This window comes from Prionailurus viverrinus, chromosome C1 (genome assembly GCF_022837055.1).
Source record: "Prionailurus viverrinus isolate Anna chromosome C1, UM_Priviv_1.0, whole genome shotgun sequence".
Lineage (NCBI taxonomy): Eukaryota > Metazoa > Chordata > Mammalia > Carnivora > Felidae > Prionailurus > Prionailurus viverrinus.
The window spans coordinates 70,617,501-70,644,888 of NC_062568.1; the positions used below are offsets into that span (position 1 = coordinate 70,617,501).

At 39.3% G+C, this 27,388-nt stretch overlaps 1 protein-coding gene across 4 annotated transcripts in view; it reads right to left on the reverse strand.

The window, feature by feature from the left end:
- Positions 1 to 2,669: 2,669 nt before the first annotated feature.
- GPD2 (glycerol-3-phosphate dehydrogenase 2) overlaps positions 2,670 to 27,388 on the reverse strand; it is a 175,762-nt gene continuing 151,043 nt past the window's right edge. For all 4 annotated transcript variants that reach the window (XM_047870770.1, XM_047870767.1, XM_047870768.1 and 1 more), the window contains 8 exons: positions 19,045 to 19,179; positions 18,575 to 18,750; positions 17,922 to 18,053; positions 16,843 to 17,001; positions 9,480 to 9,592; positions 9,318 to 9,396; positions 9,029 to 9,127; positions 2,670 to 6,029 (listed from right to left, as the gene is read on the reverse strand). In XM_047870770.1, coding sequence (XP_047726726.1) covers positions 5,904 to 6,029; positions 9,029 to 9,127; positions 9,318 to 9,396; positions 9,480 to 9,592; positions 16,843 to 17,001; positions 17,922 to 18,053; positions 18,575 to 18,750; positions 19,045 to 19,179 — 1,019 coding nt within the window. In that variant the 3' untranslated portion in view covers positions 2,670 to 5,903. The remainder of the gene's footprint in view (positions 6,030 to 9,028; positions 9,128 to 9,317; positions 9,397 to 9,479; positions 9,593 to 16,842; positions 17,002 to 17,921; positions 18,054 to 18,574; positions 18,751 to 19,044; positions 19,180 to 27,388) is intronic.

A 27,388-nucleotide genomic window follows, 5' to 3' on the forward strand; every position in this document is an offset into this window, starting at 1 on the left:
TTTTTTAGTTATAAAATAGATGATATATTTTGTACATGAATTAAATTCTTCGCGGTGCCAGAGGAAATAATTTGTGCTGTTATGAAATTTTGATTAGCCCGCTGTAAAATCAGAATTGTTTACCACAAGTATCGGGATTCTGACTCTTACAGTCTTTCCAAACAAATAATGAAATGAATTGGGGTGGGGGGAGGCAGAGTAATTTATGAAAACATGGTACACCATAATTTTGCCATTTTTCTGCAATAAGGATGGCAAATGATTCATGGGGTAAAATGAAATATTTCTCACTGTCATTTCAATGGATCTAAGATTTACAGCTTCTTAACTTGGATAGGAAAAACTCTGGATGCATAAAAATGAATTGTAAATCAATTAATGCTGAGGATGAACAACAACAACAAAAAATTATTTTAAGCAGAGAAAAATCTAACAGGCAACAAATTAAGAGGGAGCAGCAGCTGTTTACTCTAAGACCCTGGAAGGAAGGAGGTAGCAAAGAGGGAACTGGGTGCTCAGAGGAGGGCATTAAGGTCAGGTTAAAGAAAAGTGATATGTTGATCAAGCTCGTTACGTTTAGATCACTTAGACAAACAGAGGAAAGTGGCCTTTGAAGCAGAATCAGATACGCCGAAGTTGAATTTTTTCAAGATTATGAAAAAGTCAGACCCAGTTTTATAAGGTTATAACAAATAAACCTGGTGACCAGGGAAAAGCGGCTTCCCAATTCAAGGGTCTCCTTAATCAAAACTATTTTTTATAGGGATCAGGGCCAAAAAAAATTTTTTTTTTCACGCCTCCCCACTCCTTGGGACACCACACTGAAGGAAAGCTAGCTGCAGCCATGAGGAGGTGAACCTGGGCTGTACAGGAGCCGCTGTACCTGGAAAATGAGAACAGACATATTCTGCTTACAGACATGCAACAATGGGCTTGAATGGCTTAGAAGCTGGTGGAACCAGTTGTGGCATGTGCCGGGCTCTAATAATATCCAGTCTAATAATACTATGAGACTCAACCCTCCTCTCTCTTCGCTGAAACATGATATACCATCTACAACTCCAGGATACATACCTTAACATCCAACTCCAATGTGAATTCGGGAAACTAACAGGGGAACCGATGGTAGTAGGGTTTACCGAGCAACGCGACTCAGTGCCAAATGCGGAGGATGAACGCGGCCCCGATGATTTTGCTAAAGCAGTATTTTGCTCAGATCAAATAAATCTCACTATTCTGGATCGGGTATTAAACGAAACGCAAAGGTAGTTTTTGGTTTGTTTTTTGTTTGTAGTTTTTTGTTTGTTTTTTGTTTTGTTTTTTGTTTTTGGTTTTTTGTTTGTTTTTTGGTTTGGTAGTTTTTGGTTTGTTTGGACCCTTTTTTGCAAAGGGTCCAAAAATGTCTTAGCACGGGACCTTGCGGGACTATCTCTGGCATCATACTAGCTCACACGCCTCATGTTATATGCGTGCATTTCACAAGGTTGGTGGCTAGAGACCTAAGATACAACATACAGGCACAAAAGGGTCATCAACTCCATCTCCTATACAGAAATTCTCTGTATGAGAATGCCACATCGATTATGAGGGTGCCACATCAATTTAAAAACTTATGTTTCTCCTTCCTTTACAAGTCAAATGGCATCAGGTGAAATCTGACACCGGTGATAATGCGGTGTTGACAAAGATTGCAAATGTTGATGCTAGTATCTGTTTCCCTTTTTTTTTTTTGATTACCATAAATTTTGTACATTTTGAAAACTGGGAGCAATGTATTTTGACAAATTTTATGTTGACAAATTTTAAAGTGCTATAAAATTTGATAAGCTGCATCACTGAACAATGTTTTGAGCTGCAATATATATATATCTTTTTTTCCGGGCACTGAACAAACAGGTCATTGTTACAAGTCTGTCTGGGAGCCATCGCTTTCGGGTATTCCGTACAATTTCAAAGAACCTTCAGAAACTCACATGCCTTTGAGCATGTAAAACCAGGAGGCAGTGCATCTAAACCACAAATGGGGAATATGCTCCATATCCACGTGTAAATTAAAACCTATAAAATAACACGGGCATTATAAAATTTGTGCTAAAACTGATAACAGCTTTACTGATTTACTGACAATGAAAATATATAGCATTTTTTCTGTCAGAGCATTTATCAACACTGGGCAGCACTGCACGAACTTGACATGTAAGATGATCAAAATGGATTATGTAATCTTTCCCATTCATTTCTATTGATTTTCGTTATGATAAAATTCATCAGTGTGCCTGGGAACGCTCAGGCTGAAAAGCTCTGGTTGACCCAAAAAAAGGGGGGTGGGGAGGGGGGAAGAAAGGAACAAAAAAAAAAGAAAAGAATTCAACAGAGTTGTAATGGGATGAATGCAATTTTAGAATGGGCTTGCACAAATACAGAAGTTGTGCCCTAAGGGCTCCAGCAACAAATTAATACAAATAATTCTGGCAGTCTCATAAAATTATATCTGTCTATGCAGGGATTCAGTTTTGAGATAAAATAACCAAAGTCTAAGCTAGGAGAATTAATGTGTATGTGCCGTTAAAAAATTGGTTTGTGGAAATATTTTCAAACTTTTTTTTAAACTTCAACGCCCATCAAAGTTATTTCTCTGACTGTAAGTGACACGCAGATGCCAGCAAATGGACCATTTTAATCAGTTTTATTGATTCATGCTTTCGGTTCTTATTCGGTTAAAAACAAGGCACGTTGCATACATCCTCTTATTGCTCTACAAATGCATGCAGCTCTTTCTGGATATCAAAAGTAATAAATAATGGCGATAAAACACCCAGACAGTTATAAAAATGACAACCCAGCCTCAAACATAGTATTTAACAGTCCAGTCTAGAACAACGACCCAACACGGGACATGAAAATGCCACATCGGAAGCATGCAGTGCGTGTATCCACTCCAGCAAGGGGCTTACACTTGACGGTACGGCTGCTTCGTTCCCTGAAAGGGGCTGACGTAATGCGAGCAGTGCAAGTTACAGCGTCACTGATTTCAATATTATTACATTCGTAGGCCAAAAATCTTTAGGAATACACATAGAAAAGGAAACAAGACCAATGATTATCCCTACAGGACGTTCACTAAAAGTCAGAATGAAAGTTTCGTTGTTGTACAAAAGAGTAAGCTGCATATTTTGGAAAAGACGAAACAGAGCTAGAAACGGAAGCAGAATAGGGAGCGTGCATTTAAGAGTAGAAATCGTAAAGTTACACTTAGTATAAACTGATTGAAAGCGAGAATACTGCAAACAGCACGGCGGATGTGAGGCAACCTTGCCGTCACAAATAATGCAGCATCATCACTATTGTTATGACTGTGGAATGGGGCTACTTAAAGGAGCGTCCAGCTCTCCACCACAGATGGGGGGTTCCTTCACCTGAATCCCCTTAAAGGCTGAAAGAAATCATTTGACAAAGACAGTCTCTGCACACCCCATCCCCGCCCCAACAGAATCATCTAATACCACGAAAAGAAAAGGAACATTCTTTTGTGCTCGGAACAGGTTTTGAAGGGGCTTTTTTCTCCATTTCTTTTCCCCTTTCCTGAGATCAGGTAAAGAAGCTACCCAGGTTTAATTAAGAACTGACACAAAAATGCGGGGCTGCTTTATTCACAGTAAAGACTTGGAACCAGTTCACTTCCAAGACGAGACTCTGGGATTGGTGAAGGAGCGTATGTTTTAGAATTAGCAGATTTTAAGCAAAAGCAGACACGCTCCAAGGAAGCAAAGTGCGCTTTTCTTTGTCCTTAAAGGAACTTCACTCAGAGCAAAGCGTGCACACACCAGGCCTGTTTTACAGATACAGCTCTTCCCAGGCCAGTCAGGCTAGAGAGCCGGTCCTACTGTAATGGATTCGGGGAGGGCACAAGTCATTGCTATCTTGATCTAACTAGAAAGAGAGAAAGAGAGAGAGCACGAATGTACTGTATTGTGGTACATCATCGGCCGTGTTTTGAAGGACAGACAGCTTTTCTATCGAGTGTCAGCGGGTTCTAAACAGTGAAGTTTATTCTCTTGGTAAAAAAACAAAACAAAAACAAAAACAAAGACACTACGTTACAAAACCATGTGCTCCCATCATTATTATGTTTTTTAAGGTAGTGTAAAAAACTCACACCTTGAAAGAAAAATGTTCACAGTGATACCTGGAAGCATCCCTTGCTTTGGGTTTTACTTGAGGTTTGCTTGTGGCAAGTCTAAACTTCATTTAAAAATAAATGAATGGTTTGAAGTGGGGCGGGGGCTTAGGTGAGCGAAACTCCAGTGTTTGTATTATGACATCCAGGCTCATACCCGACTTGAATGAGGCATAAAGGTTTTCTATGACGTTGACAGAAATGACAGCACGAAAGTGTTTTGTGTACCAGTTAAAAAAAAAACTAAGACCTGAAGTCTGCGCAACTGAAGTCTGCCATTAAATAAAGGGTTATATTCCCGATTGTATACACAACCTGATCTTAGAAAATAAAAAAGAAGATCGTTAGCTTCACAAGAGGATAAATATTCAGATGATTGGTTAAAATGCTACTGAAGTATTGCAAAAGCATACCAAATTGGCCCTTTAAATTCAATGCATTTTTTTTTGTTAAATTCAACGCAGATTTAGTTTTGTTTTTGTTTTGTGTCTCTATGCGTGCGGGGTATGTGTGTGTGGGCGTGTGTTGTGCGTGGTTTTATTCCTTTTATTTTTCTTTTTGGTTGAGGACTTTCCCATTGCGTACTGAAAGAGAAAGGTTTTAAGCAACCAAAATGACCTTGAATATTGCAGCGCTGTGCCTTTTTACAAATAATTATAATTAAAGTTAACTAAAGGCTATTTCTATCCTCTTTTGCTCTCTGTTTAAAATTACTCCCCCAAAATGATGCAATAAATTAAGCAAACTTGGCCATGTTTGACAACAGCACATGCTCCACAGCCTAGGATTTGGGGATTGAAAACTGTGCTGTCATACGTGGATATACAAACGCAGATTTTTAATCCTTAACTTGATTACCACTGTAAAGAGTTGAGAAATTTAGTCTCATCCCATTACATCCAACTTGCCACTTAAATGCTGGTTTTAAAATAAGAAAAGCAAGAATCTTGCTGGCAACTCTAAGAGTCAAAGAAAAACCAGCAGTGACTGGGGAGAAAAAGCGAATTGCTGACACGAAACTATCACCGTAACTCCCAGCAAATGTCAGTGCTATCCTTATCTGACACCTGTGATTCTGGAAGCTTTCAGAGTTTCTCTTTGAGACTTGCTCCTGTAACCAGATCTAAACGCTGTCTCCCCTCTCCAGTTTTGCCAGTCATACTCTAGATATAAAATTGCACGATACTGTTCGGATGAGGAAGGCAGACGGTCTCGAGGAAGGAGGAGCTGAGCAGTCTCCAGAAACACTATTGTTTCAATAGGTCACTCCCTGCTCGATTTCTTTTAGGAACAAATACTATCTACGTGCTTAATGTCCAGAGCTTTGTGCACATCGCAAAATTTTTCCAGCTTCTTTTTTTCAAGTTCTGCCAAAATATTTGGCCTCTAGGAGTGATTCAGAATAAATGAGTAGACAAACAAAAAAGGGAGTATGTCTGGTCTAAGAGGTTACAAAATGGATGCAAAACACTAAATCCATGTGCGTTGAAAATGAGAAAAAAGATAAAATGCACTCTTTAGAAGCTAGATTGAATGGCGAATACAAATAAAGGGTATACACCAACATCCTAAAGCTTTGGAATGTTTCCCAGTGTTAAAAAAAAAAAAAAAAAAAAAAAAGGCAGCTATCCATATCCACTATTTTGGAGTGGTGTTAAGTCATCTCTGGTTTTACATGATGATTTGTTGCTCCCGTGTTTGTTGGCTGTGGATTTACTGCCCAGACTCACAATCCTCCACAACTTCGGTCCACTGGAATGGGGACTCTTCTATCGAGGTTCTCTTCTGCAGTTTTCATGAGTATAGCAAGCCGGCTTCCAGACACCCTTCCTTTCTGAATAGCACTCATCAGCTTAAAGACAAAACATGCAACAGATTCAGGAGGCAGGCACGCTTACTCCCTTCTTCACAGCATTTTAATGGTTCCCTTTGCAGAAGGCAGACGTGACTAAGTGCTCCATCCAAAACCATAGTAGGTATTACAGCTCAAATCACAAGAATACAATTCTTGAACATTTCAAACAGGAGGAAAGGGGAAGGTATTTCACCACCGCTGCAAACACTATGCCTATCTGGCAAATCGGGCTGCCTTTAAAATGCAAATCAAATGCATCACTTTTTGCCCCTTTAATGTGGTCAGGGCCCATATTTTTTTGAACAACTCAAATATTGGATCTTTAATTTCATTTAAAAATCTTAAAAAGGAATCTCAGCGATTGAACAAAGACAAACCATGACCTATATTTAACTACTCTTTTTTAGTGTTACTGTACTTGACAACTTCAAGTCCCTTAAATCCAAATTCCTTATAGACTTTTTAAAGTAATTTACATTTAAGTCCTTGAAATGGACCCAGAGATCTACCTTAAGAATTAAAAGCACTCCACAGCCCAGATTTTAGTTAATTCATTTTTATCCAATGGATAAAATCAGAATTAGTCTTGAAATTACATGCAGTCAGCGGGCAAAGGCCTTTAATCTGGAAGGCACTTTGCAATTATGAGCACGGGGATTTTTTTTTTCCTTTTCAAGTTGATGTGGTTTTAACTATTTGCTTTTCTTGATCTCACTTCCCCAATCTTTTTTATTTATTTATTTGAAAAAGAATGGATTTAGCCATTCATCAGGAAATGAATATATATATGTGTGTGTGTGTGTGTGTGTGTATACACACATATACATATATATATATGTATATGTATATATATATATATATATATATATTCTCAAATATTTTTAGGGTTTATAGTCTTTAGCCTACAGAGATACATTTCTTAAAAATGGCTCTGAATAAGAGTCAGAGGCATCTGCCAAGGGGCTGGATCAGAATTTCATGACCTTATTAAAAGCTGTTTCACAAGCCATTGCTTATTAGAAATGGACTCCTACATGTAGAGCGTCATTAGAGCCCAAAACCCAAAAATAAAGTCATGTAGCCATGGAATATCTATAGTGATCCTTCCTAGGGGATTATTGAAAAACATATCTATATTCAAAAAGATGTTTAATGGGACAAACATGGGTTCTTTATCATCAGAAAAGAAAATATTTTATTCAAAACAAAACCCTGAAAAACATACTTTACATCTGACAAATGGTATATAGCATAAAGAATGCTGACATCTAAAGACAGAACAATTTATTGTTTATTGTTTTGTCTCTGGTTCCATGAAGACCTTCTAAGTTTATCGGAGCTAACAAAACTGATAGAGTTGGTTTTTTCTTTACCCATAAATATTATATGATGTACGAACCTTTAAAAATTCAAAGTTTTCTTTAAACATTACAAGTATCTTGAAACCATACTATGAGAAAAAAATAACATTTGGGTGTGAATATATTTCATGAGAAATACGGTCAGCATTTTTTAAGTTGAAAATTACACTGTGTATTTGTACTTAGTAGAAGCATGAATAGTCTCTTTCATTTAGAATTGGACAAGAAATAATTATTTAAAAACTCTACAAGGAAACCTGCAGATGGTTTAAATTATTTTCTATGTGTTTGACTCTATTGCACTCAAGAAAATTACTTAAAACCCAAACCACATAGCATATCCATAAAATTAGATTCTCATTGTTTCTAAAACTCCAGATCTTTCAACCCTAAATGCTGTTGTTTATTTACAACACACATGAATTGAAGCATAAGCTATTTCTTTGAAGAAAAGTTTTCTAAAATTCTGAGACAAACAATACAATATTCTCAAGGAAAAAAAAAACAGACAAAAAATATATTATATGGTTTCTAATTCCCCAGGTTATATTTTAAACTCCATTTCAAATGTGCACTTAGTTAAATAGTAAGCTAAAAAACTAAACATTCTTTTTTGTAATGCTGGACACAACCTGTGAAAATTTTCTGCATTTAGATTCAACAATGCTCTTATCTGCAGCTCATCTCCAGAGAGACAATTACCATTTCCTTTGCCTTGATATTGTTTGTTTAACTTGACACAGTGAAGAAAGGGCTGACATTGACCAAAATCCCCAGCATTAATTTATTTCATGTTCAGCATTCATCATTGCCAGGGTGCGAGCAAGACCTGGCATTCATTTGAAATACCTGCCCAAGAAGCATTGCAGAAAAAAACCTGGCTGCTTGGAAAACAATGTATTCTTCATATGATCAGAGTCCTATGGACAGCTACAAATAATGCATGGGTTTGTTAAATTTCTCTCTTTTAAAGAACTTTTAAGGAATGATGTGTAGCATCGGGTTTGAAATTAGAATAACAAAATTTACTTCCTTCATGGCTACGATTGAATAATTGAGCCTTGAGAAGGTGGAACGCTGGAAATAGAAATGTTTGAATTATGTGGTCCTGACCCCAGAATACAGGTTTCCTTTCTTTTCTTTTCAGGTTCTCTATATAATGTAAGAATATGATAATTACATTTCCAGTGCTCTAGTGAGCATTCTCAAATCAATACAACTATGAGTTGTTTTTTTTAACTTCATAAAAAAAATTACTTTCCACATTAGAAATATTGCGTTTGCCTCTTTTGAAGCAGGTAACGAATGGTTTGTCAGTGGTGTTCCATGGTATATTTCTCTAAAAAGCATACTTTTTATTTAGTCCTTTAAGCTGTAATTAACTTGGATTGAATCTAAATTGCTTAACACAACAGACTTTCTTAGAGGAAGCGAGAAAGAAAGAAAGAAAGAAAGAAAGAAAGAAAGAAAGAGCTGGATCCTTGAGGGCAGACATAGCAGCCTTTGCTGGCTTCAAGCTTTCCTTTTTTCAGAATGAAGTGACAACTGTGTGGACTTAAGAATCCTTTCTCGAACAGCCACTCACAACCAAAATATAAAAAGCAAATAAACTTGTTTCCCTTCACCACAGCTCACCTGCAAAAACTCATTGAGTTCAACCTGTCCATTTTTGTTTAAATCTACTTCATTCAGAATTTCATGTAGTGTATTTTCATCCATTTGGACATTGATACTCTAAATAAAAAGAAAGCATGACGTGATGAGGTTTAGTTAAAAATTATGCATACCCTTTTATTAATACTATCAACTTTTCAAAAACTATAAGACAAAATTACTTACAGAAAGCACTAGATGAGGAAAAAATAATCTAATATAACATTTACGTTTTTCTGCTAGCAAGGATATGGAAACAAAAACATATTACCTCTAACACACGCTGAACATCAACAATAGTAATAAAGCCCTTTTGGTCTGCATCAAACTTATGAAATCTCTTCTTGTACCTGGAACACAACACTGAACATTTGAAAAATATACCCACGTAGGTCAAGTCAAGTAGAGAGATATAGAAACTTATTAGAAGTACCTGTCGATGTCTGAAGGCAGTAGGCTAATTTCAGAGCGATCTGTTAACTGTTCTGATCGAGATTTATAGCCCATTTCATAATACAGAAACTTCCTGGCTGTTTCAAGTTCCTCCTAAAACACAGACATACACGAAGTTCAAAGATTTATGGAAAGAATTATTGATTTTTTCGTTTTTGTTTCTTTCTCACTTTTCTGACCGGCACATTTTTTTTTTTTATTTCTGCCAGTGTTACTGAAGTATAATTTATATTCAATAAAGTGTACCTATTTTACATATACAGTTTGGTGTATACTCTACCACGATCAAGGTACAGAACATTTCTATCCCCCTAGGAAGCCTCTCAGGCCCTTTTTCAGTTGACCTGCAAGCCTCAGGCAATCACTGATCTGCTTTCTGTCTCCAGAGTTCTTTTCGCCTTTTCTAGAATTTCACGTAAAAGGGTCCAAATAGTATGCAGTTTTTTTTGTGCTTGACTGCTTTCACATAGCATAATAATTCCGAGAATCACTCATGCTGTTACTATTTTGTTTCACTATTTTGTTTCTTCTTACTGCAGGATATTCTTACACAGTATTGTCTAACAAAATCTATAGAACCAACTCCTTGTGATTTGATGACAACTAAAGCAATTAAAAGTGAAAACGCTATCCAAGTGACAAACAACTACTATAATGTGGCACACAGCGTCACCGACGGGCATCATGGGATCAGCTCCTCTGAAGGTTTGTTAACAAGGAGGCTGATAGTTGGGTGGAAGTTAGAGTCATGACAACAAACAAGCTCTTGGAACGGTTGCTCTGACACTTTGCAATGTCCCTAGCCTCAGCAGATAGGAACAATTGTCGAGAATGCTGTCTTTCTTACTTTGTCATGTCATTCTCCTGCTGGCTTCCAGCTTACAAACCGTCTTTTTCTTTCCTTTCCCTTTTTGGATTTTGTACTACATTTGCCCACCTTCTGTCTTCTGGTTCTGTTCTTATCTGCCACAATATTTTACAGCTCAACGCTAGTTAAATAATCCCATCTGCAAATTCTCTGAGTACCCAGAGATAGAATTTTTTCTGGCCTGGCATGTAAACTCATTTAGAGCAGCCTCCTATTTGAATATCTATTTCCTCTTACCAATATTTATTTTGCTCTCTTCACACTGAAAATCATTCTCCTTGACAAAAAAAAGAAGGAAAGGAATTTGGTATTAAACTATGAGTTGAATTGTTCTCCTTTTTCTCCAGCAGTCAAGAATATGGTGCTGGGCACTTGAAACAACGATCGCTTTGGGTAGTATCGACATTTTAACAATATTTGTTCTTCCTATCCAGGGGCATGGAATCTTTTTCCATTTTTTTGTGTCTTCTCCAATTTCTTTCATAAGCTTTCTATGGTTTTCAGCATATAGATTTTTCCCCTCTTTGGTTAGATTTATTCCTAGGTATTTTATGGTTTTTGGTGCAACTGTAAATGGGATCGATTCCTGGATTTCTCTTTCTGTCGCTTCATTATTGGTGTATAGGAATGCAATTGATTTCTGTGCATTGTTTTTATATTGAAACAATGGTCTAGCTTAGGTCTTACATGCATTCTTTTCCATTTGTAAAATTCATTTCGGGTGTCTTTAGTATTTTTTCCCAACATTTAGCCAATTCCTGACACTATTCATACGTCTGCATTAGTCCTGGATACCCTCTCACTGCAGAGCACTTGTCTTCCATCTGTTTTAAATCTGGTGTTTATCAGCTGCCTTTGTTCTGAGTCACTCCATTTCTTCATTGACTTCCCCTTTTTCCTCCTCATTAGGATCAAATTTGAAAGAATTTCTTTTTGTGAGGCACTCTCCATTGACTTAACTGGCCTTCTCTTCAAAGTCTCTCGATGTAATGTGTGTTTTCTCTGAAGGTATAAAATCTACCTTACCAAATAGTAGGTCAGCGTTTCCCAAAACACATCCTAAGTAGTACTAGTATCCCTCCCACCGGCCCTTCCAAAGGGCGAGAGTTGGGTCTGTCTCTGGATAAGTTCCCTTTTGGAAAGTGGCAAGGCATAGAAGCATTCTGAAGGCACCAAATTATCTGCACTAATGAAAATGCTTTCATGGGTTTAACTCAGAATTTCCCAAACTCTTTTGCCCACTTGGTCATCTTTTGATTCATACCTTGTGGAACACATTTGGCCATGTCCCATTTTCCAAATGTCCCCACCAGTTCCTCTACCAATCCTTAACTCCCCTAGACAATGTCTTCTTCCCTAACCCATTCTTCCAATTTGTTTGGATTTGATCTTGAATGACCGTGTTCTCTACATTTTGGAAGAAAGGCACATTTCTGATGTATATATTTGTTGCAACCACTCAGTTAGATCCCAAGATCCTTGAAACTATGAGCTATTTATTATTCCCCTAAAGTATTTGGTATCATGCTCAGTATATGAGTCACTCATTAAGTATTGACTGATAAAAACAACCACAATTCATCTACAGAGAGTTATTTATCACCTTGTTCCACTTTCACTTTTGCAGGTTAAATAATCCCAATGCTTTTAACCTTTTCTCAGAAGTCCAGCTTTCTAACCTTTAATTCTTTTTCTCCCTCTCTTTTGTTCTCTCTAGACTGTCTACAGGTCTCATTAATACTCCTACGGCTCAGATACTAGACAATAACTTTAGGTCTTTTATTTCTGTTACTTTATTGAGGGGGATGGGAGAATATCTCTGAGTACACGAATTTACACATAAAACTTGAACTGAAGTTAAATCTAGTTTCCTCAGGAGGGAAGGCCAAACACAACCAGTTTACAGAATTTTCTTCCTCCTTCCTACCTCCTACAGCCTGAATTCCTGGCACAAGATATCTTCCTGCATATTCAAATCTTTCCAACCATAATTTTTACAGGAACACATTATCCTCAGTCCTCCTATACGGTAAAAATGATTGGCATTAGCAAAGGAGCAAGTTTCAGTCTTGCATCGTCTCTGCATGTAGCTTTAGTCGAACAAATTAAAACTCAAAACTGGAAGAGCTACAATCAGTCCTGCCAATGCAGAGGCAACAGAACAAGGTGGAGAGAGAGTGTACGCCTGGTTTCGGTCCCAGTTCCGCGACTTACTAGTTGTATGAACTCTGACTGAACTTGCTCCCTGAGCCTGTTTTCTCAACTACAAAATGGGGGTAAAGGTTATCTCTGGCCGACTTGCACTCGAGTTCAGGAACTCTTCAGCCACTGATTTCCACCATCAGTACGCTACAGACATCGCATTTAAATGACAGGAAATGGGGTGCCCGGGTGTCTCAGTTGGTTAAGTGTTGGCTTAGGTCATGATCTCATGGTGCGTGAGTGCAAGCCCCACATCCACGCTGACAGCACAGAGCCTGCTTCAGATCCTCTGTCTCCCTCTCTCTCTGCCCCTCCACTACTCTCTCTCTCTCTCTCAAAAATAAACATTAAGAAAAATAAAACAAAACGAATTTAAAAGAAAACATTTATTATTAAAAAATTTACTACGGGAAATTTTTTAAATGTAGGGCCACAGCTTCCCCCCTGGAGACCTTGACTCTGAGAGTCTAGTCAAGTCTCAGAATCTGTTCTTTTTTGCTACATTCCCAGGGGATTGTGATATGTAACCACCTTTGGGAATATACACCAGAAGGAGAATGCTTTTTTTTTTTTTTAATGTTTATTTATTTTTGAGAGAGAGAGAGAGACAGAGAGAGTGAGCAGGGAAGGGGCAGAGAGAGAAGGAGACACAGAATCTGAAGCAGGCTCCAGGCTCTGAGATGTCAGCACACAGTGAGACGTGGGGCTCAAACCCCACGAACCGTGAGATCATGCCCTGAGCTGAAGTCAGGCGCTTAACCAACTGAGCCACCCGGGCGGCCCAGAATGAGAACACTTTAAGGACAGCACCTATGTCCAATCCTTTCTTACACCTGTGGCCTATGACACAGATGCTCTGTTATGTTCATTCACTCAACAGTTATTTATTCAGGCCCTACCGTGGCTGGTTACTGAGGTTACAGAAACAAAGCAGATCAGTTCCTCTCCTTTGGAAAGCTTATTTCCTGGATGAGAGGCAGACAACAAATAAATAAACTAAATACGTGGTATTTCAAATGGGAATAGGTGCCCAAGAGAAAGATAAAATAGGGAGAGGGAGAGAAAATGCCATTCAGAAGGGTAGGTAGTACTCTTTCTTTGAAGCCAGTTAAGGAAGGCCTCTTTGTAGCAGAGACCAGCAGGAAGTACAGGGATAGGCCATGAGGGTATCTAGGAAGGAACATTGCAGGGAGAGAGATCAGCAGGGCGTGAATAAGGAAAAGCAACTTAATTTGTGGGTTGCAGGCGAGCGAATGAATGATGAGACCAGAGGGTTCAGAGAGGTGGTGGCCAGATCACAATGATCTTGTAAACTGCTGTAATGACTTTGGCTTTACCCTTAGTAAAAGAGAGGGTGTTTCAGCACAGGAATTGTTAATGATTGGTCCTCATCTTACTAGTCTATCAGCATCATTTGATATAGTGGATTACTTTTCTCTTTTTGAAATATTTTCTTCCCTTCCTTCTGGGCCGCAACTTCTCCAAACTTGCTAGCTATCACTTTCCCTTTCTTGGGGAGTCTTCCATATCTACCCAACTTTTTCTTTTTTTTACCTTTTTTTATTTATTTATTTTGAAAGAGAGAGAGAGAGAGAGGACCAGTGGGGAAAGGGCAGAGAGAGAGAGAGAGAGAGAGAGAGAGAGAGAGGACCAGTGGGGAAAGGGCAGAGAGAGAGAGAGAGAGAGAGAGAGAGAGAGAGAGAGAGAAAGAGAGGACCAGTGGGGAAAGGGCAGAGAGAGAGAGAGAGAGAGAGAGAGGACCAGTGGGGAAAGGGCAGAGAGAGAGAGAGAGAGAGAGAGAGAGAGAGAGAAAGAGAGGACCAGTGGGGAAAGGGCAGAGAGAGAGAGAGAGAGAGAGAGAGAGAGAATCCCAAACAGACTCCGCACCACCAACACAGAGCCGACTCGGGGTCAAATTCATGAACTATAAGATCATGACCTGAGCCGAAACTAGATACTTAACTGACTGACCCACTCAGGCACCTCTTTATAAATTTTTTTAATGTTTATTTGTTTTTGAGAGAGAGAGTGGGAGAGGGGCAGAGAGAAAGGGAGACAGAAAATCCAAAACAAGTTCCATGCAGTCAGCACAGAGCCTCATGCGGGGCTCGGGGGCTCGAGGCCACAAACTGTGAAATCATGACATCGGCCAAAATCAAGTGTCAGATGTTTAACTGACTGAGCCACCCGGGTGCCCCAATCTACCCAACTTTGAAACTCTGGAGAGCTCCAGGGCCGTCTCTGGACAGCTTGCTGTTATCTAACTACACAAACTCCCTATTTGATCTCATCCAGCATGATGGCTTAAATGCCAACTCCAATTTATATCTTTTTATATCTTCAGTTCAGACCTCCCCTCTGAACTTCATTTGGACTGACACAGCCAATGATCTGGCATATATTTTAATAGAAGCACAGGAGTTGCTAAAGTAAGAACACCATTTTGTGGGAGGGAAGCTATTATAATAAACCATGGAAGAAATGCTAGTGGCTGGAATCAGGGTTCTAGCAGCTGAACGTGTTAAGGGGGCACTGAATTCAAGCCATTACTTAAAGATAAATATGATACAGTTTGCTGATGGATTTAGATCAAGTATGATACTAAGATTTAGGCTTATGCAACCAGAATGTGGAATAGCTTTTTTGACATGGAGAGGTTAGTAGTAGTGGTGGTCGTGGTTTGGGGGAGGTAGGAAGAGATCCAAGAGATGGGGTTATGTACTAAACAGTTACCCCAAAAGCCATAGGTTGAAAGCCTAATTCCAAATGTGACGGTGTTCGGAGATGGGGTTTGGGGGAGGTGATTAGGTTTAGATGAGTCTTGAGGATGGGGTTCCCCTTTCTCCCTCCTTGTCCTCCATGTGAGGACACAGCAAGAAGGCAGCTCTCCGAAGGCCAGGAAGAGCACTCCAAACCAGACTTCCAGCCTTCAGAATCGAGAGAAATAAATGCCCATTGTTTAGGCCTCCCAGTGGGTGGTATTCTGTAAAAGCAGACTATTACAGACTAAGACAGATAGGGTTCCAGAAAGTAGTTTGGGAAGGAGGGAGGAATCAACTCTGTCAATGTCACTAACTGCATGGGTAACAGGAGGACCGAGAACTCACGAGTATATTGTACTGAGCAACAACATGGAAACCATAGGGAAGTGTGATCACAGCTACTACAGCAAAGTGGCAACAACAAGCTTAAATGAAATGGGTTCAAGGAAGGCTTAGGGGAAAGGGACTGAACCAATGAGTACAGAAAGTGTATTTTTTTATTAAATACACAAAAATGCCTCTGCATATTATACTAGCTGGGTTTAACTAAAACACATGATAATCTTCCATTTATCACAACAAGCCCAGGGTAGTACATGGGGGCGTGTGAGCATCACTGGCTTTCTTTCTTCAATCTGGATATAAAATTCCAAATGACACAAATCAATAAGTATTTAGTGGTCAGGCAGTAAAACCGCTATTTCCTACCAAAGGCCAATTTGCAAAAGTGTGAATTTCACTATAGAATACATTCTAAAAGTGTTTTCAGTGGACACCAGAAAAAGTTCTACCCACAATCATTATTATCCTACTTCTTCAGGAATTATGACCACCAAATTTAAGAGTATTTTTCTCTGTAAGGGATTTTCCAGAATCAACCAACACATTTTGAAACCAGAATATCTTTGCCATTTCCTAAGACCTAGCAATATTAAAACACACTCCCACATATTAATTGGCAAGAAATCTAAAGTTACCATTGAAAACCATGCTAGCCTCTATGAACAGACCAAGACATCACATGCTATAACAGGAGCTGTGGTGGGGCACCTGGGTGGCTCAGTCCGTTGAGCATCCAACTCTTGATCTTGGCTCAGGTCATGATCCCAGGTGCATGTCAGGCTCTGTGCTGAGCATGGAACCTGCCTGAGATTCTGTCTCTCTCTCTGTCCCTTTCCCCTACTTGCACTCTTCTCCCTCTTTCTAAAATAAAATAATAAAATAAAAAAAAAGTCTTTATTAAAAAAATTTTTAATGTTTATTTAATTTTGAGAGAGAGACAGACAGACAGAGAGTGAGTGGGGAGGGGGGGGCGCGAAAGACAGGGAGACACAGAGTCCGAAGCAGGCTCCAGGCTCTGAGCACAAAGCCCAATGCAGGGCTTGAACTCATGAACCGTGAGGCCGTGACCTGAGCCAAAGTGGGATGCTTAATCCACCGAACCACCCAGGCACCCCAAAATAAAAATCTTTATAATAGGAACTAGGGTTTTAAAAACCACTATATAATACCTCTTTTTTATAATCATCCCAATTCAGTTCTCTGCCCATCAGTTCGACAATCCTGGGAAGGGCTTCCTCTGCGGCCTGGACATTTAGGAAAGCCAGGCGAGTACGCCGTGAAATCATATCCACTGCCGTGCAGGCATACTCCTTAATCCCGTATTTCACCTGAATTTAAATTAAAGCAAAATTATTAGTTTAGGCTTTTTCTTAAAAAGAAGACATAAAATTTCACTTAAGAAAATTCACACTTAGAGAAGTGACATTGCTCTTTATATACTCTGGTTCTCTAGCAGGCATGAGACAAATGACGACATCATACAGGTTCCCCATCCTGCCAAAGGAGGTTCACAAATTGGGACAAAGTGGAAAAGACTTAATGCCTTCCTACCGAATTGAACCTGGCCCAAACATGCAGACTGCATCCTTTCTCATTTACCATCCACAGTAATCACTCTCCTCTTTGCTAGTGCTTAATATGGATGCTAATTTATGTCACCAGCAAGGCAAAGAATATTAAACAGTATGGTCTCCTCTCCTTAGCTGTCCAAAGTTTTCTGCCTCAGAGTATGCAGATGATGGAAGGCCTGCATCCAATCAACAAGCAAAGGCTTACTGGACATTCATGTTTTAAAGTACAATGAATCATAAATAAGGCGCGGCCTCTGGCTTCACAAACTGTAAAAATCTGATGAGAAACGAAGCTTCAATCTTTGAGAAGTGAAGGGCCATATCAGGATATGTCATCAGGCAGCACACGAGTGGAAACAACTCGAAGAGTTACAGATTTACAGATGGGGCAAACAGCTGTGAGGTAAGAAGGCTCGGGTGGGATGGGTCTGTGGAGGAGGAACAAATCCATACCGTGTTGTCTATTATTCTTTTGATTGTTACCATTTCAGTATCAGTTCAGAATTTAAGTTTATAAATGAAAGGATCTGTGCCAGGAAGACACGTCGCTATAACGGTTTGGGCTGGCAAGTGGGGATTAAAACGTAGCTACACAGAAGTTTTAAAGGAGATGGAAAATGAGCAGGTGAGGGGGATCCCAGGGCAGACCAGAAATTCCCACACGGCCATTCACGTACCTCTGCTTCAATGTATGGAAATTCTGACACAAGACGCACTCCCACTATAGGCCACCTTTTTCCGGTTACACTTGCCATTTTGGCCACCTCAAAAGCCTTGTCCCCATAGGTGGCGGCCAGATGCTGTGCAACCTAGGGAAACAAAACCCCAACAGGCGGGTACCTTGAATACCAATACTTCTCGGCACAGAGCAAAAACTGCACACGCTTATCCTGTCAGTTTTTCACAGCCGGTAACTAATAGTTCCAGGAGGGTATTAGGTTTTGATTTTGTGGGAGGAAACCACTTGGGCGCTGAATGCTTAGGCCAGCACTAACTCTGCCACACATGTATCACTGTATCAGTGACGGATGAAGCTTCGGCTTCACTCTGCCCGCAATATCACTTGTGAAGAACCGCCTTCCTCAGGCTCGAGACAGAAAAATGTGGGAGGCTCTGTCTGTGGAGAACAAACCAAAGAAACTCCGGATTTTAAAATAGAAACTCGTATGGGCACTGCCTTTTCAGCTCTTTTCCTTAGTTCACTTCCATCGTTACGCAGACAGAAACAGACCCAGCAAAAGGAAATTCTAAATCCGGGAGGCCTCCTGGTTGCCAGTTCTGTTAGTGGCAACGGTGAGCGCAGGTAAAGGGTAGGACGATGCACACCCACCTCACTTTCAAGGCCGTAATCCTGGACAAGCCGAATATAGAGTGTGGGGCTCCAATCTTTGCCTCCTTGAAGGAAAAGCCCAACTGTTCTGCTTGGCCCTGCTTTCAGATTGTGAGTCTTGATAGCAGCATTTATGGTATCTTCTGCCATAGAGCGATATGTTGTCCACTTCCCACCTACATAATTCGATGAAGAATTCATTAGGCTACTACCCCTTATTTTCCTCAGACTTACCCATTTACCAACTTATTACCACCAAGATTCAAGATTCACCTGTTGTTTATAACCAATATGGTGCAGCAATGTGTAAGACTTTACTCAGAATCATAAAATATATATATATATATATATATATATATATATATATATATATATATCCCTGTTCGTTAGCATCAAGGGAGATTCTGGTGTGACAATTTAACTCGTGATCCTATCTGAAGCACATCCCAAACAAAGGTAATATCCCATACCTGCTATAGTGATGAGGCCGCTCTCACTGATATCCACAACATGATTTCTGGAGATGGACTGAGTGTCTGCAGACTTGGGATCTGTGACAAGGGGACGGATACCACTCCATGCTGCCAGGACATCCCCTCTTCTCACTGGGAAGAATCAATGGTAAAGGTTGATAGGATTCCTCAAAGATAGCTCAACAAAGCTATGGCATAGTTAATAAGCAGGGCAGAATTCAGTAAAAGGAACACAGGGATATACACTGGGAGAAGTAGCCCTTAAAGATAACAACTGAGTGAGTGGATAAGTACGGCAAAAACTCGAAGAATTATTTTGTGACAAAGATAATCTCCATGAAAAAAAAAAAGCGAAGAACCTGAAATCACGGTGGGGGGGGGGGGGGGAGTTGGGGAGGGACGGAGGGGGGACACTGGTACCAAAAAGGAAACAAAAGAAACACGTTAGCAGCCCTCAGCGGGGGGCGGCCGGGGGCGGGGGGGCAATCTAAAATAGCTGAAAGAAACAACAACAAAGTAGAAACAAAGACAAACCAGTAGATTTATGACTTGTTACATTTCCTCCTAGAATATATCTAGCTATCTCTTCTCAGGACAAAGATCCTTAGTAAACAAACAAGCCTGTAACAGGATATTATCTCCCCTCATCAATGCTAACTTCTTATTGAGCATTTAGAGTAGGCTTAGCCTTGTCAAAGCACTTGATATGTACTTTTCATTTCATTTCATCTCACAAAGACCCATAACATCAGTTATTATTATTCTCACCATACAGATGAGAAAAACAAAAAACAAACAAAAAAAGAACCTGAAAAAGTTTAACTAGCCCAAAGCAAACATTTTATAAATGGTAGAACATCAGAACCCAGTTCTTCCCGATTATAAAGTTCATATTCTTACCCACTAAATGTACCCACCATCTTTCAACTTTTGACAGTCTTCATGCCCTTTTTCTTCTCTCATCCCATTATCTTTTTAACTGTCACAAAAACAGGTATACTGGCTCCTCCCAGTATAGGCACGCAATATTTGTGTTACAGTGTATGGAAGGTCTTTAAATATTCAAGATACCATGGAATTTCTCTTACTGTCTCTATCAAAATACAATCACCACTCTGTACCAAGAATTCATGGAATTTACAATAGAATTAGACAGCTGTTGCAGAGCACTCATTACTGAACTTAAAGATGGCTAAGGAGAGTAGCCTAGTTGTGGTTCTCATGCACCGTGAGGGGCATGGGCAGAGACCCAAGGGCAGAGTTTTCAGAATCCACTCTTCTTTACCCAGATCAGCTTTAGGAAGGGCTTAGCCCCTTTCTTCTCCACTCTACACATCAAGGAGATGACTTCATGTACCAGTCCAACAGCTGCCAAATGATATAGACTATGAGGGAGTGAATGCTTACCTGGTCCTTCTGCACTTACTTTCATAAACCAGTTAAATTATTCCTGGATAATGGAAGAGTAAGTGGGGGGGGGGGGGTGGAGGTTCCTGGGTGGCTCAGTTGATTAAGTGTCTGACTCTTGGTTTTGGCTCAGGTCATGATCTCAAGGTTCATGGGATCACATCGAGCCACCATATTGAGCCCCCCATTGGGCTCTGCACTAACAGTGCAGAGTCTGCTTGGGATTCTCTCTCTCCCATTCTCTCTGCCCCTTCCTCTCTCTCTCTCTCTCTCTCTCTCTCTCAATGATCTCATGATTCATGGTATCACACTGAGCCACTGTATTGAGCCCCCCATTGGGCTCTGCACTAACAGTGTGGAGTCTGCTTGGGATTCTCTCTCTCCCACTCTCTCTGTCCCTTCCCCGTGCTCTCTCTCTCTCAAAATAATAAATAAACTTAACAACAACAACAACAAAAATGCTTTAAGAAGAGTAAGTGCAATTTTACTTCTACCATGACTTGGGATCAGGTGTTACCTCCTTCATCTAATTCCTAGCTATTGAAAAGTTGACTTTCAAACATCAAGACAATGGGAAAACTGGGTATCCACGTGCAGAAGGATAAGCTCAAAATGGATCTAAGATCTATACATAAAAGCTAGAATGATACAGCATTTAGAAAAAAATATATATACAGGTCTACATGACAGGGAGCTTGGCAATGATTTCTTGTATATGATCCCAAAGGCACAGGCTAAAAAAGAAAATAAAAGAGAGAGATAAAACAGATTTCTCAAAATTAAAAACTTTTGTGCATCAAAAGACATTATCAACAGAATGAAGGGTAACCCATGTAATAGGAAAAAAAAATTTTGTAAATTCTATCTCTGTCAAGGTGTTAGTAATCAGAATATATAAGAACTCTTAAAACTCAATAACTAAAAAAGACAATGTGATGAAATCTGGGCAAAGGATGTTCAAACATATTTCTCCAAAGATCTCCAACTGGCCAATGAACACATAAAATGATGCTCAACATCACCAACCACTAGAAATGCAAATGAAAACCACAAGGAGACAAAACTTCACGTCCATGGGGATGGCTATTGTAACCAATCACAAAAAACAGAAAATAACAAATGTTGGCGAGAATTGTGGGAGAAAGTGGGATAGCCTTGGGCATTGCCGATGAGAAGGTAAGATGCTGCAGTCAACTAAGAGTAAGTGCATGGCATTTCCTCAAAAAGTTCAACATACAATCACCACATGATCTAGCAATTATAATTCTGGGTACATACATACCCCAGGGAACTGAAAGCAGGGAAAATTTTTACACCTCCACATTCATAGCAGCATCATTCATAATTATCGAAATATGGAAGTAACCCAAGTGACCACTAATAGATGAATGGATAAATAACATGTGGTCTAGGGGCACCTGGGTGGCTCAGCTGGTTAAGTGTCCAACTTCAGTTCAGGTCATGATCTTATGGTTCGTGAGTTCGAGCCCCACATCAGAAACTGCTGTCAGCACAGAGCCCACTTCAGAAACTCTATCCCCCTCTCTCTCTGCCCCAACCCCATTTGTGCACCCACTCTCTCTCTCCCTCTCTCAAAAGTAAGTAAGCATTTAAAAAATGCTAATAACATGTGGTCTGGACATGCAGTGCAATATTATTAAGTTTTAAAAAGTAAGGAAATCCTGACACATGCTACCTTGAAGACATGCTAAGTATAATAAGTCATTCACAAAAGAACAAATATTGTATGCTTCCATTCATATGAGATACCTAGAGTAGTTAAACTCATACAGACAGTAGGTAGAATGGTGATTAGCAGGGGGTGGGGAGGTGGTATATGGGGAGTGAACGTTTAATGGGTACAGAGTTAGGGAGGATAAAAAAGTTCTGGAGATTGATGAGGTGATAACTGCACAAAAAGATGCATATATTTAATGCCACAGAACTGTATACTTAAAAATGGTCAAACTGACAAATTTTGTAATATATATATATATATATATATATTTAATCATATTTTTTAAAAAAAATCAAGACAAAAGGAAAAATTGACAAACTTCAAGTCTCAGAAGATTAAGACAGAATTTTACATATAATACAGAAGTCTCAGGGCCCCTACAGCCCATGCCATCCCCAGCCTTAGTTCAAATTAAAATCTCTCATTCAGGGGAGCATATTTTTATGAGCACTGGACAGTGTGATTTTAGATCCCACTCAATGCTTGGTAGCGTGCCCTTGTACAGTGAACCTCCTGTGTTGATACACAGCACTACCTGAAAAGTATTTAGAAAATATCCAGCAGACTCTTTATGTAAAGAGCTACAAAGACTCCTTGAAATGATTGGAATAGTCTAATTATTATTTTATTATTATTATTATTATTATTATTATTATTATTATTGTTTACAAAGTGCCTAACCAAGTACAGGAGAAAGACCCTAAAAACAAGTTCTACTGAGCGGCAACTGGGTGGCTCAGTCAGTTAAGCGTCCAACTTCGGCTCAGGTCATGATCTCACAGTCCATTAGTTCAAGCCCCCCATCAGGCTCTGTGCTGACAGCTCGGAGCCTAGAGCCTGCTTTGGATTCTGTGTCTCCCTCTCTCTCTGCCCCTCCTCTCTCTCTCTCTCTCAAGAATAAACATTAAAAAAATTAAAAACAAGTTATACTGAATGATAGATAATCCCTCCATATTTATCTCAAATGGAAAAAACAGATTTCTGGTAAAGACAAATTCAACTAGGTAAATTTGGCATGATTTAATACAGCTCCTTGAGGGCCACACTCTCTTTTTTTTTTTATTTCATTTTTTTTATTTTTTGAGGGTCACAATCTTAACACGACTATAATCTGAAAGAAGAGGCACCCGTACACGTCTACAGTGGTGGTTAATCAAATCCATAGCTAAACATGGGATGCGAAAGAAAGAAGAAACATCATACATACATACATACATACATACATCATACATACATACATACTGATGCAGAAAGCCCAAGGCTTCCAGTCTTGTTAACTGGAGACCTAAGGGAGTCTGAATGCTGGGATTCCATTTCTAAACCTGCTCCTCTGATATATGTAATTTCTTCATTAGGTTTAATCCTGATGACTTCCATGGAATGAGGGTTAATTCTTGCTTCACGCAATTCCACAAAAGTCTTGTGTAACCTCAACACAAATCATGCAATGTTTTAATCTTTACAAAAACCCTAACTAGGAAATTACCGCTATTTTCCATTAGAGTTCAAATAGCCCTCTGAGTCAAAAATAAACCTTAGCCAACCACATACAACGTCACTGTGGTCACCACAAAGTCTGCAGCGTGTGTCTGTGAAATTCCTTAGGTAGCCACACTGATCAGGAATTTGGCTCCAACTTTTAAAGTCCTCTGACTGGTTTTAAAATTATTTGATGGAAAATGAGACTCTCTAGAGTAAATCTGTAACATATGCAAATCTTCTTTGTGCAAATGCTTTACCTTTTTTTTTTCTTTTTTCTTTGCCTTTTCTGGTATATCAGCCAGGAAAACACATCTGTAAAATTGCGTTGTTGAAAACAAAAAGGCCAAACTAAAATATCCAAGGTTTTCATTCATAGAGGAATATTAAATAAAACAATGTGTATACTGACATCATTTTTAATCCTTACTCTTGATGTTGATACTCAAAAAAAGAAAACACTACCAAAAGAGTTCATAATGTGTTAGGAAACTTAATTTACTTTATATCTTAGCGTTCAGCTTTTTAACCTCAGACTTATATCAGATAAAGTTGGGATTAAATTGATTTAAAAAGATTTTTTTAATGTTTATTTTTGAAGGAGAGAGAGAGAGACAGAGGGAGAGTGGGGGAGGGGCAGAGAGAGAGGGAGACACAGAATCGAAAGCAGGCTCCAGGCTCTGAGTTGTCAGCACAGAGCCTGACGCAAGGCTCAAACCCACAAACCTTGAGATCATGACCCAAGCCGAAGTCAGATGCTTAACTGATTGAGCCACCTAGGCGCCCCAGGATTAATTTTATTTTAAAAGATACATGTAAGATAAATAATCAAATTTTAAATCATATTTAAAATATGAATCAGTCTTTATGGTCTGCAGGATTTTTACAGTATTAGACCAGAGAGTGGTTGGATCAGGCTATCTATCAGTTTTCTCCCAAGCTTTTTATTTTATTATTTTTTTAAATTTTTATAATGTTTATTTAGTTTTGAGAGAGGGAGAGAAAGGCAGGGAGGGGCAGAGAGAGAGGGAGACACAGAATCCGAAGCAGGCTCCAGGCTCCAAGCCATCAGCACAGAGCCCAACGTGGGGCTCGAACCCACAAACTGTGAGATCATGGTGTGAACCAAAGTCAGATGTTCAACTGACTAAGCCACCCAGGTGCCCCAAGTTTTCTCCCAAACTTAAGATTTAATGATTTTTGTGGATTATGCAAAATGCTATTTCCTGCTGAAGGATAAAGTGGTTGTACCTCTCCACCACTGGAATTAAGTAATGACTGGTCAGGGACATCGGTATAATCTATGTCCATAGGGCAGAGCATAGTTAAACACACAAAACATGAATTCTAACCTCTTGTATAAAAGACAGCAACCAACTGAACTAACATATTTCTCTCCTTATCACCTATTCACCCACAGTGGAAACCTTGCACTTTGTTAAACAAACCCTAATTAAAGTTGTCTGATGAAAGAGATTCACAAGCAGTAGACAGAATAGAGAATCGTTAAGATACCTTTTAATTCTGCCTGAAACTGCTACAGCCATATTGTAACCATAGAGGAAACAACCGCAGGATAAAGCCAACTTGGAGGGTGGGAGGGTGAAGAGAAATAAGGGCCCTGTGCCTTAGACATCGCAGAATCACTGAGTTCATCACCTCTTGAGCCTTCTCACTGCTGGAGGTTTTTTGGGTTTTTTTTTTTTTAACAAGATGATAAATTTATTTTATATAACAAAAAAATACAGACTCAGCAACTCTCTTAAATCGAGTATTTCCTTCTCTAAAAGTGTATATAAATACTTCTAGATTCTGTACAGTAGCACTGTTCCTTAGACTTTCTGCAGTGCTGGAAAGGTCCTCTATCCACAAGGTCCAATTCGCTAGCCACCAGCTGCATGAGGCTATTAAGCACCTGAAATGTGGCTCGTGTGACTGAGGAACTGAATTTCAAATTTTATTTAATTTTAACTAATTAAAAATGAAATTTCCACATGATATGCATATGCACAGGCCATGCCATTACACAAGGCGGCTCTAGAATAAGAATCCCCAAGTAATAAGTAGATCTCAGCCTGGTCCTGGGAGATCATCAAGCTGGGGACCTTCCACAGGGCCACCTTGCCCACAACTCTAATTGAGCATCCTTTCGGTGAAATGTGACTGCATTTCCTTGGCTCAGGAGAATACAATCTGCTATAATAGTGTGCTTTCCCCGCAAATACTTTACTGTCCCAACATGTTCCACGTTTATCCTTTCAGAGTATCCTTCTCTCCTACTCATTTCATGAGTTAATGAGAAATGAAAAATATTTTTACTAAATTAAGCATTCCTACCCTCAAGTTCTTACCCAGAAATCCTTTTTGTCATTCAGGTTGCAGCCAAGAGTAAGCAGTGGATATCACCCTACTTTAAATTCTCCAAGGTATGATATGTGAAGAAGATAACTCAAACCAAGGCCTTTATGCGTCAGAGCTCACAAATTCATCTTGATTTTTTTTGGTTCTCCTACTACCAGGAGAGCTAGACCATATTTCATTACTGTTTCATTTTTCCCACCAGGTTGAAAGTCTTCAGCAATGTCAATTCTAGTATTTCCCAGCACCCCAAATACTCCATCAAGTATGGGTCACGTATAGTGATCAATAAATATGAAGCGGCATATTAAAACATTCTGAACTTCTCATGTCAAGCAAGAACAGGTGACGTTACAAAAATCAAAAGAAATAATATATTTGGGCCTCGGAGCCAATATCCCAGGCTGTAAATAAAGTACCTAATGACTATATATTTAAACAATCGGGTAGTCTCTTTTAACACAAATGAGTGCTTTAATAAAACAAGATGACAGGAAACAACACTACTGTTAAAGTTGGGAAAAGTCCTCATTAAACACCACTTGTTAGACCGATTCACCCAGATGGCACTCGGTTGATTTTTTAAGTGCCAAATGCCCAGATGTTACAAAACCCACGTACCTCCACAGTGTATAAAAGTACTTGGCACTATTTTCAAAAAAGGTGTTGTCAAAATAAAATAGTCCTTTTACCATCGTGTTTGAGAATTATTTTTATTGCAATCCCAATGCAGGTTTTAGCATGTATAATATATAAAGAGTAAACTCTCAGTAATAAAGTTAAATAGACATTTTTCACAGCTGGCTGAAACGACTAAGTGCTGTGTAATTGTTTCAAATTATAATGAATATTTTTACTCTTAAAACCTTGGCAAGACAAGGGTTTGTTTTAAAAATTAATAGACAATGAAGCCCACAGGATGTGACCATTAAGAGCTAAATGTGTGGTTTTGCTTCACGTGAGTTATTTAGCCACACATTCTGGGGCGTTCTTTCTCATGTTTGCCGCTTTCCAAAAGAATCAATAAAAAGCATGTGAAAATATCTAAATGAACACAGGGGAAATAGTGTCAGAAATCAATACGTCTCTACCAGCATGTTTAACCTGCTGAAATGAAGTGTTAATCACAGAAATAAGATACCATATTACATTTATAAACTAATGAAACTAGAAAAAGCAAAGCGTGTGACACTATAATTAAACAGCTGGAAGACGTCCAAGCCTGTGTAAGTTGATAACCCTGGTACAATCTCTGGCAGTGAAAAGGCAGGTCTGCAGCGAGTTGATACGGCCAGCTTGGTTGTTAATTGAATAACCGGCAATCTATAAACACTACTAATTGCGTGTGTGGGAACCTGT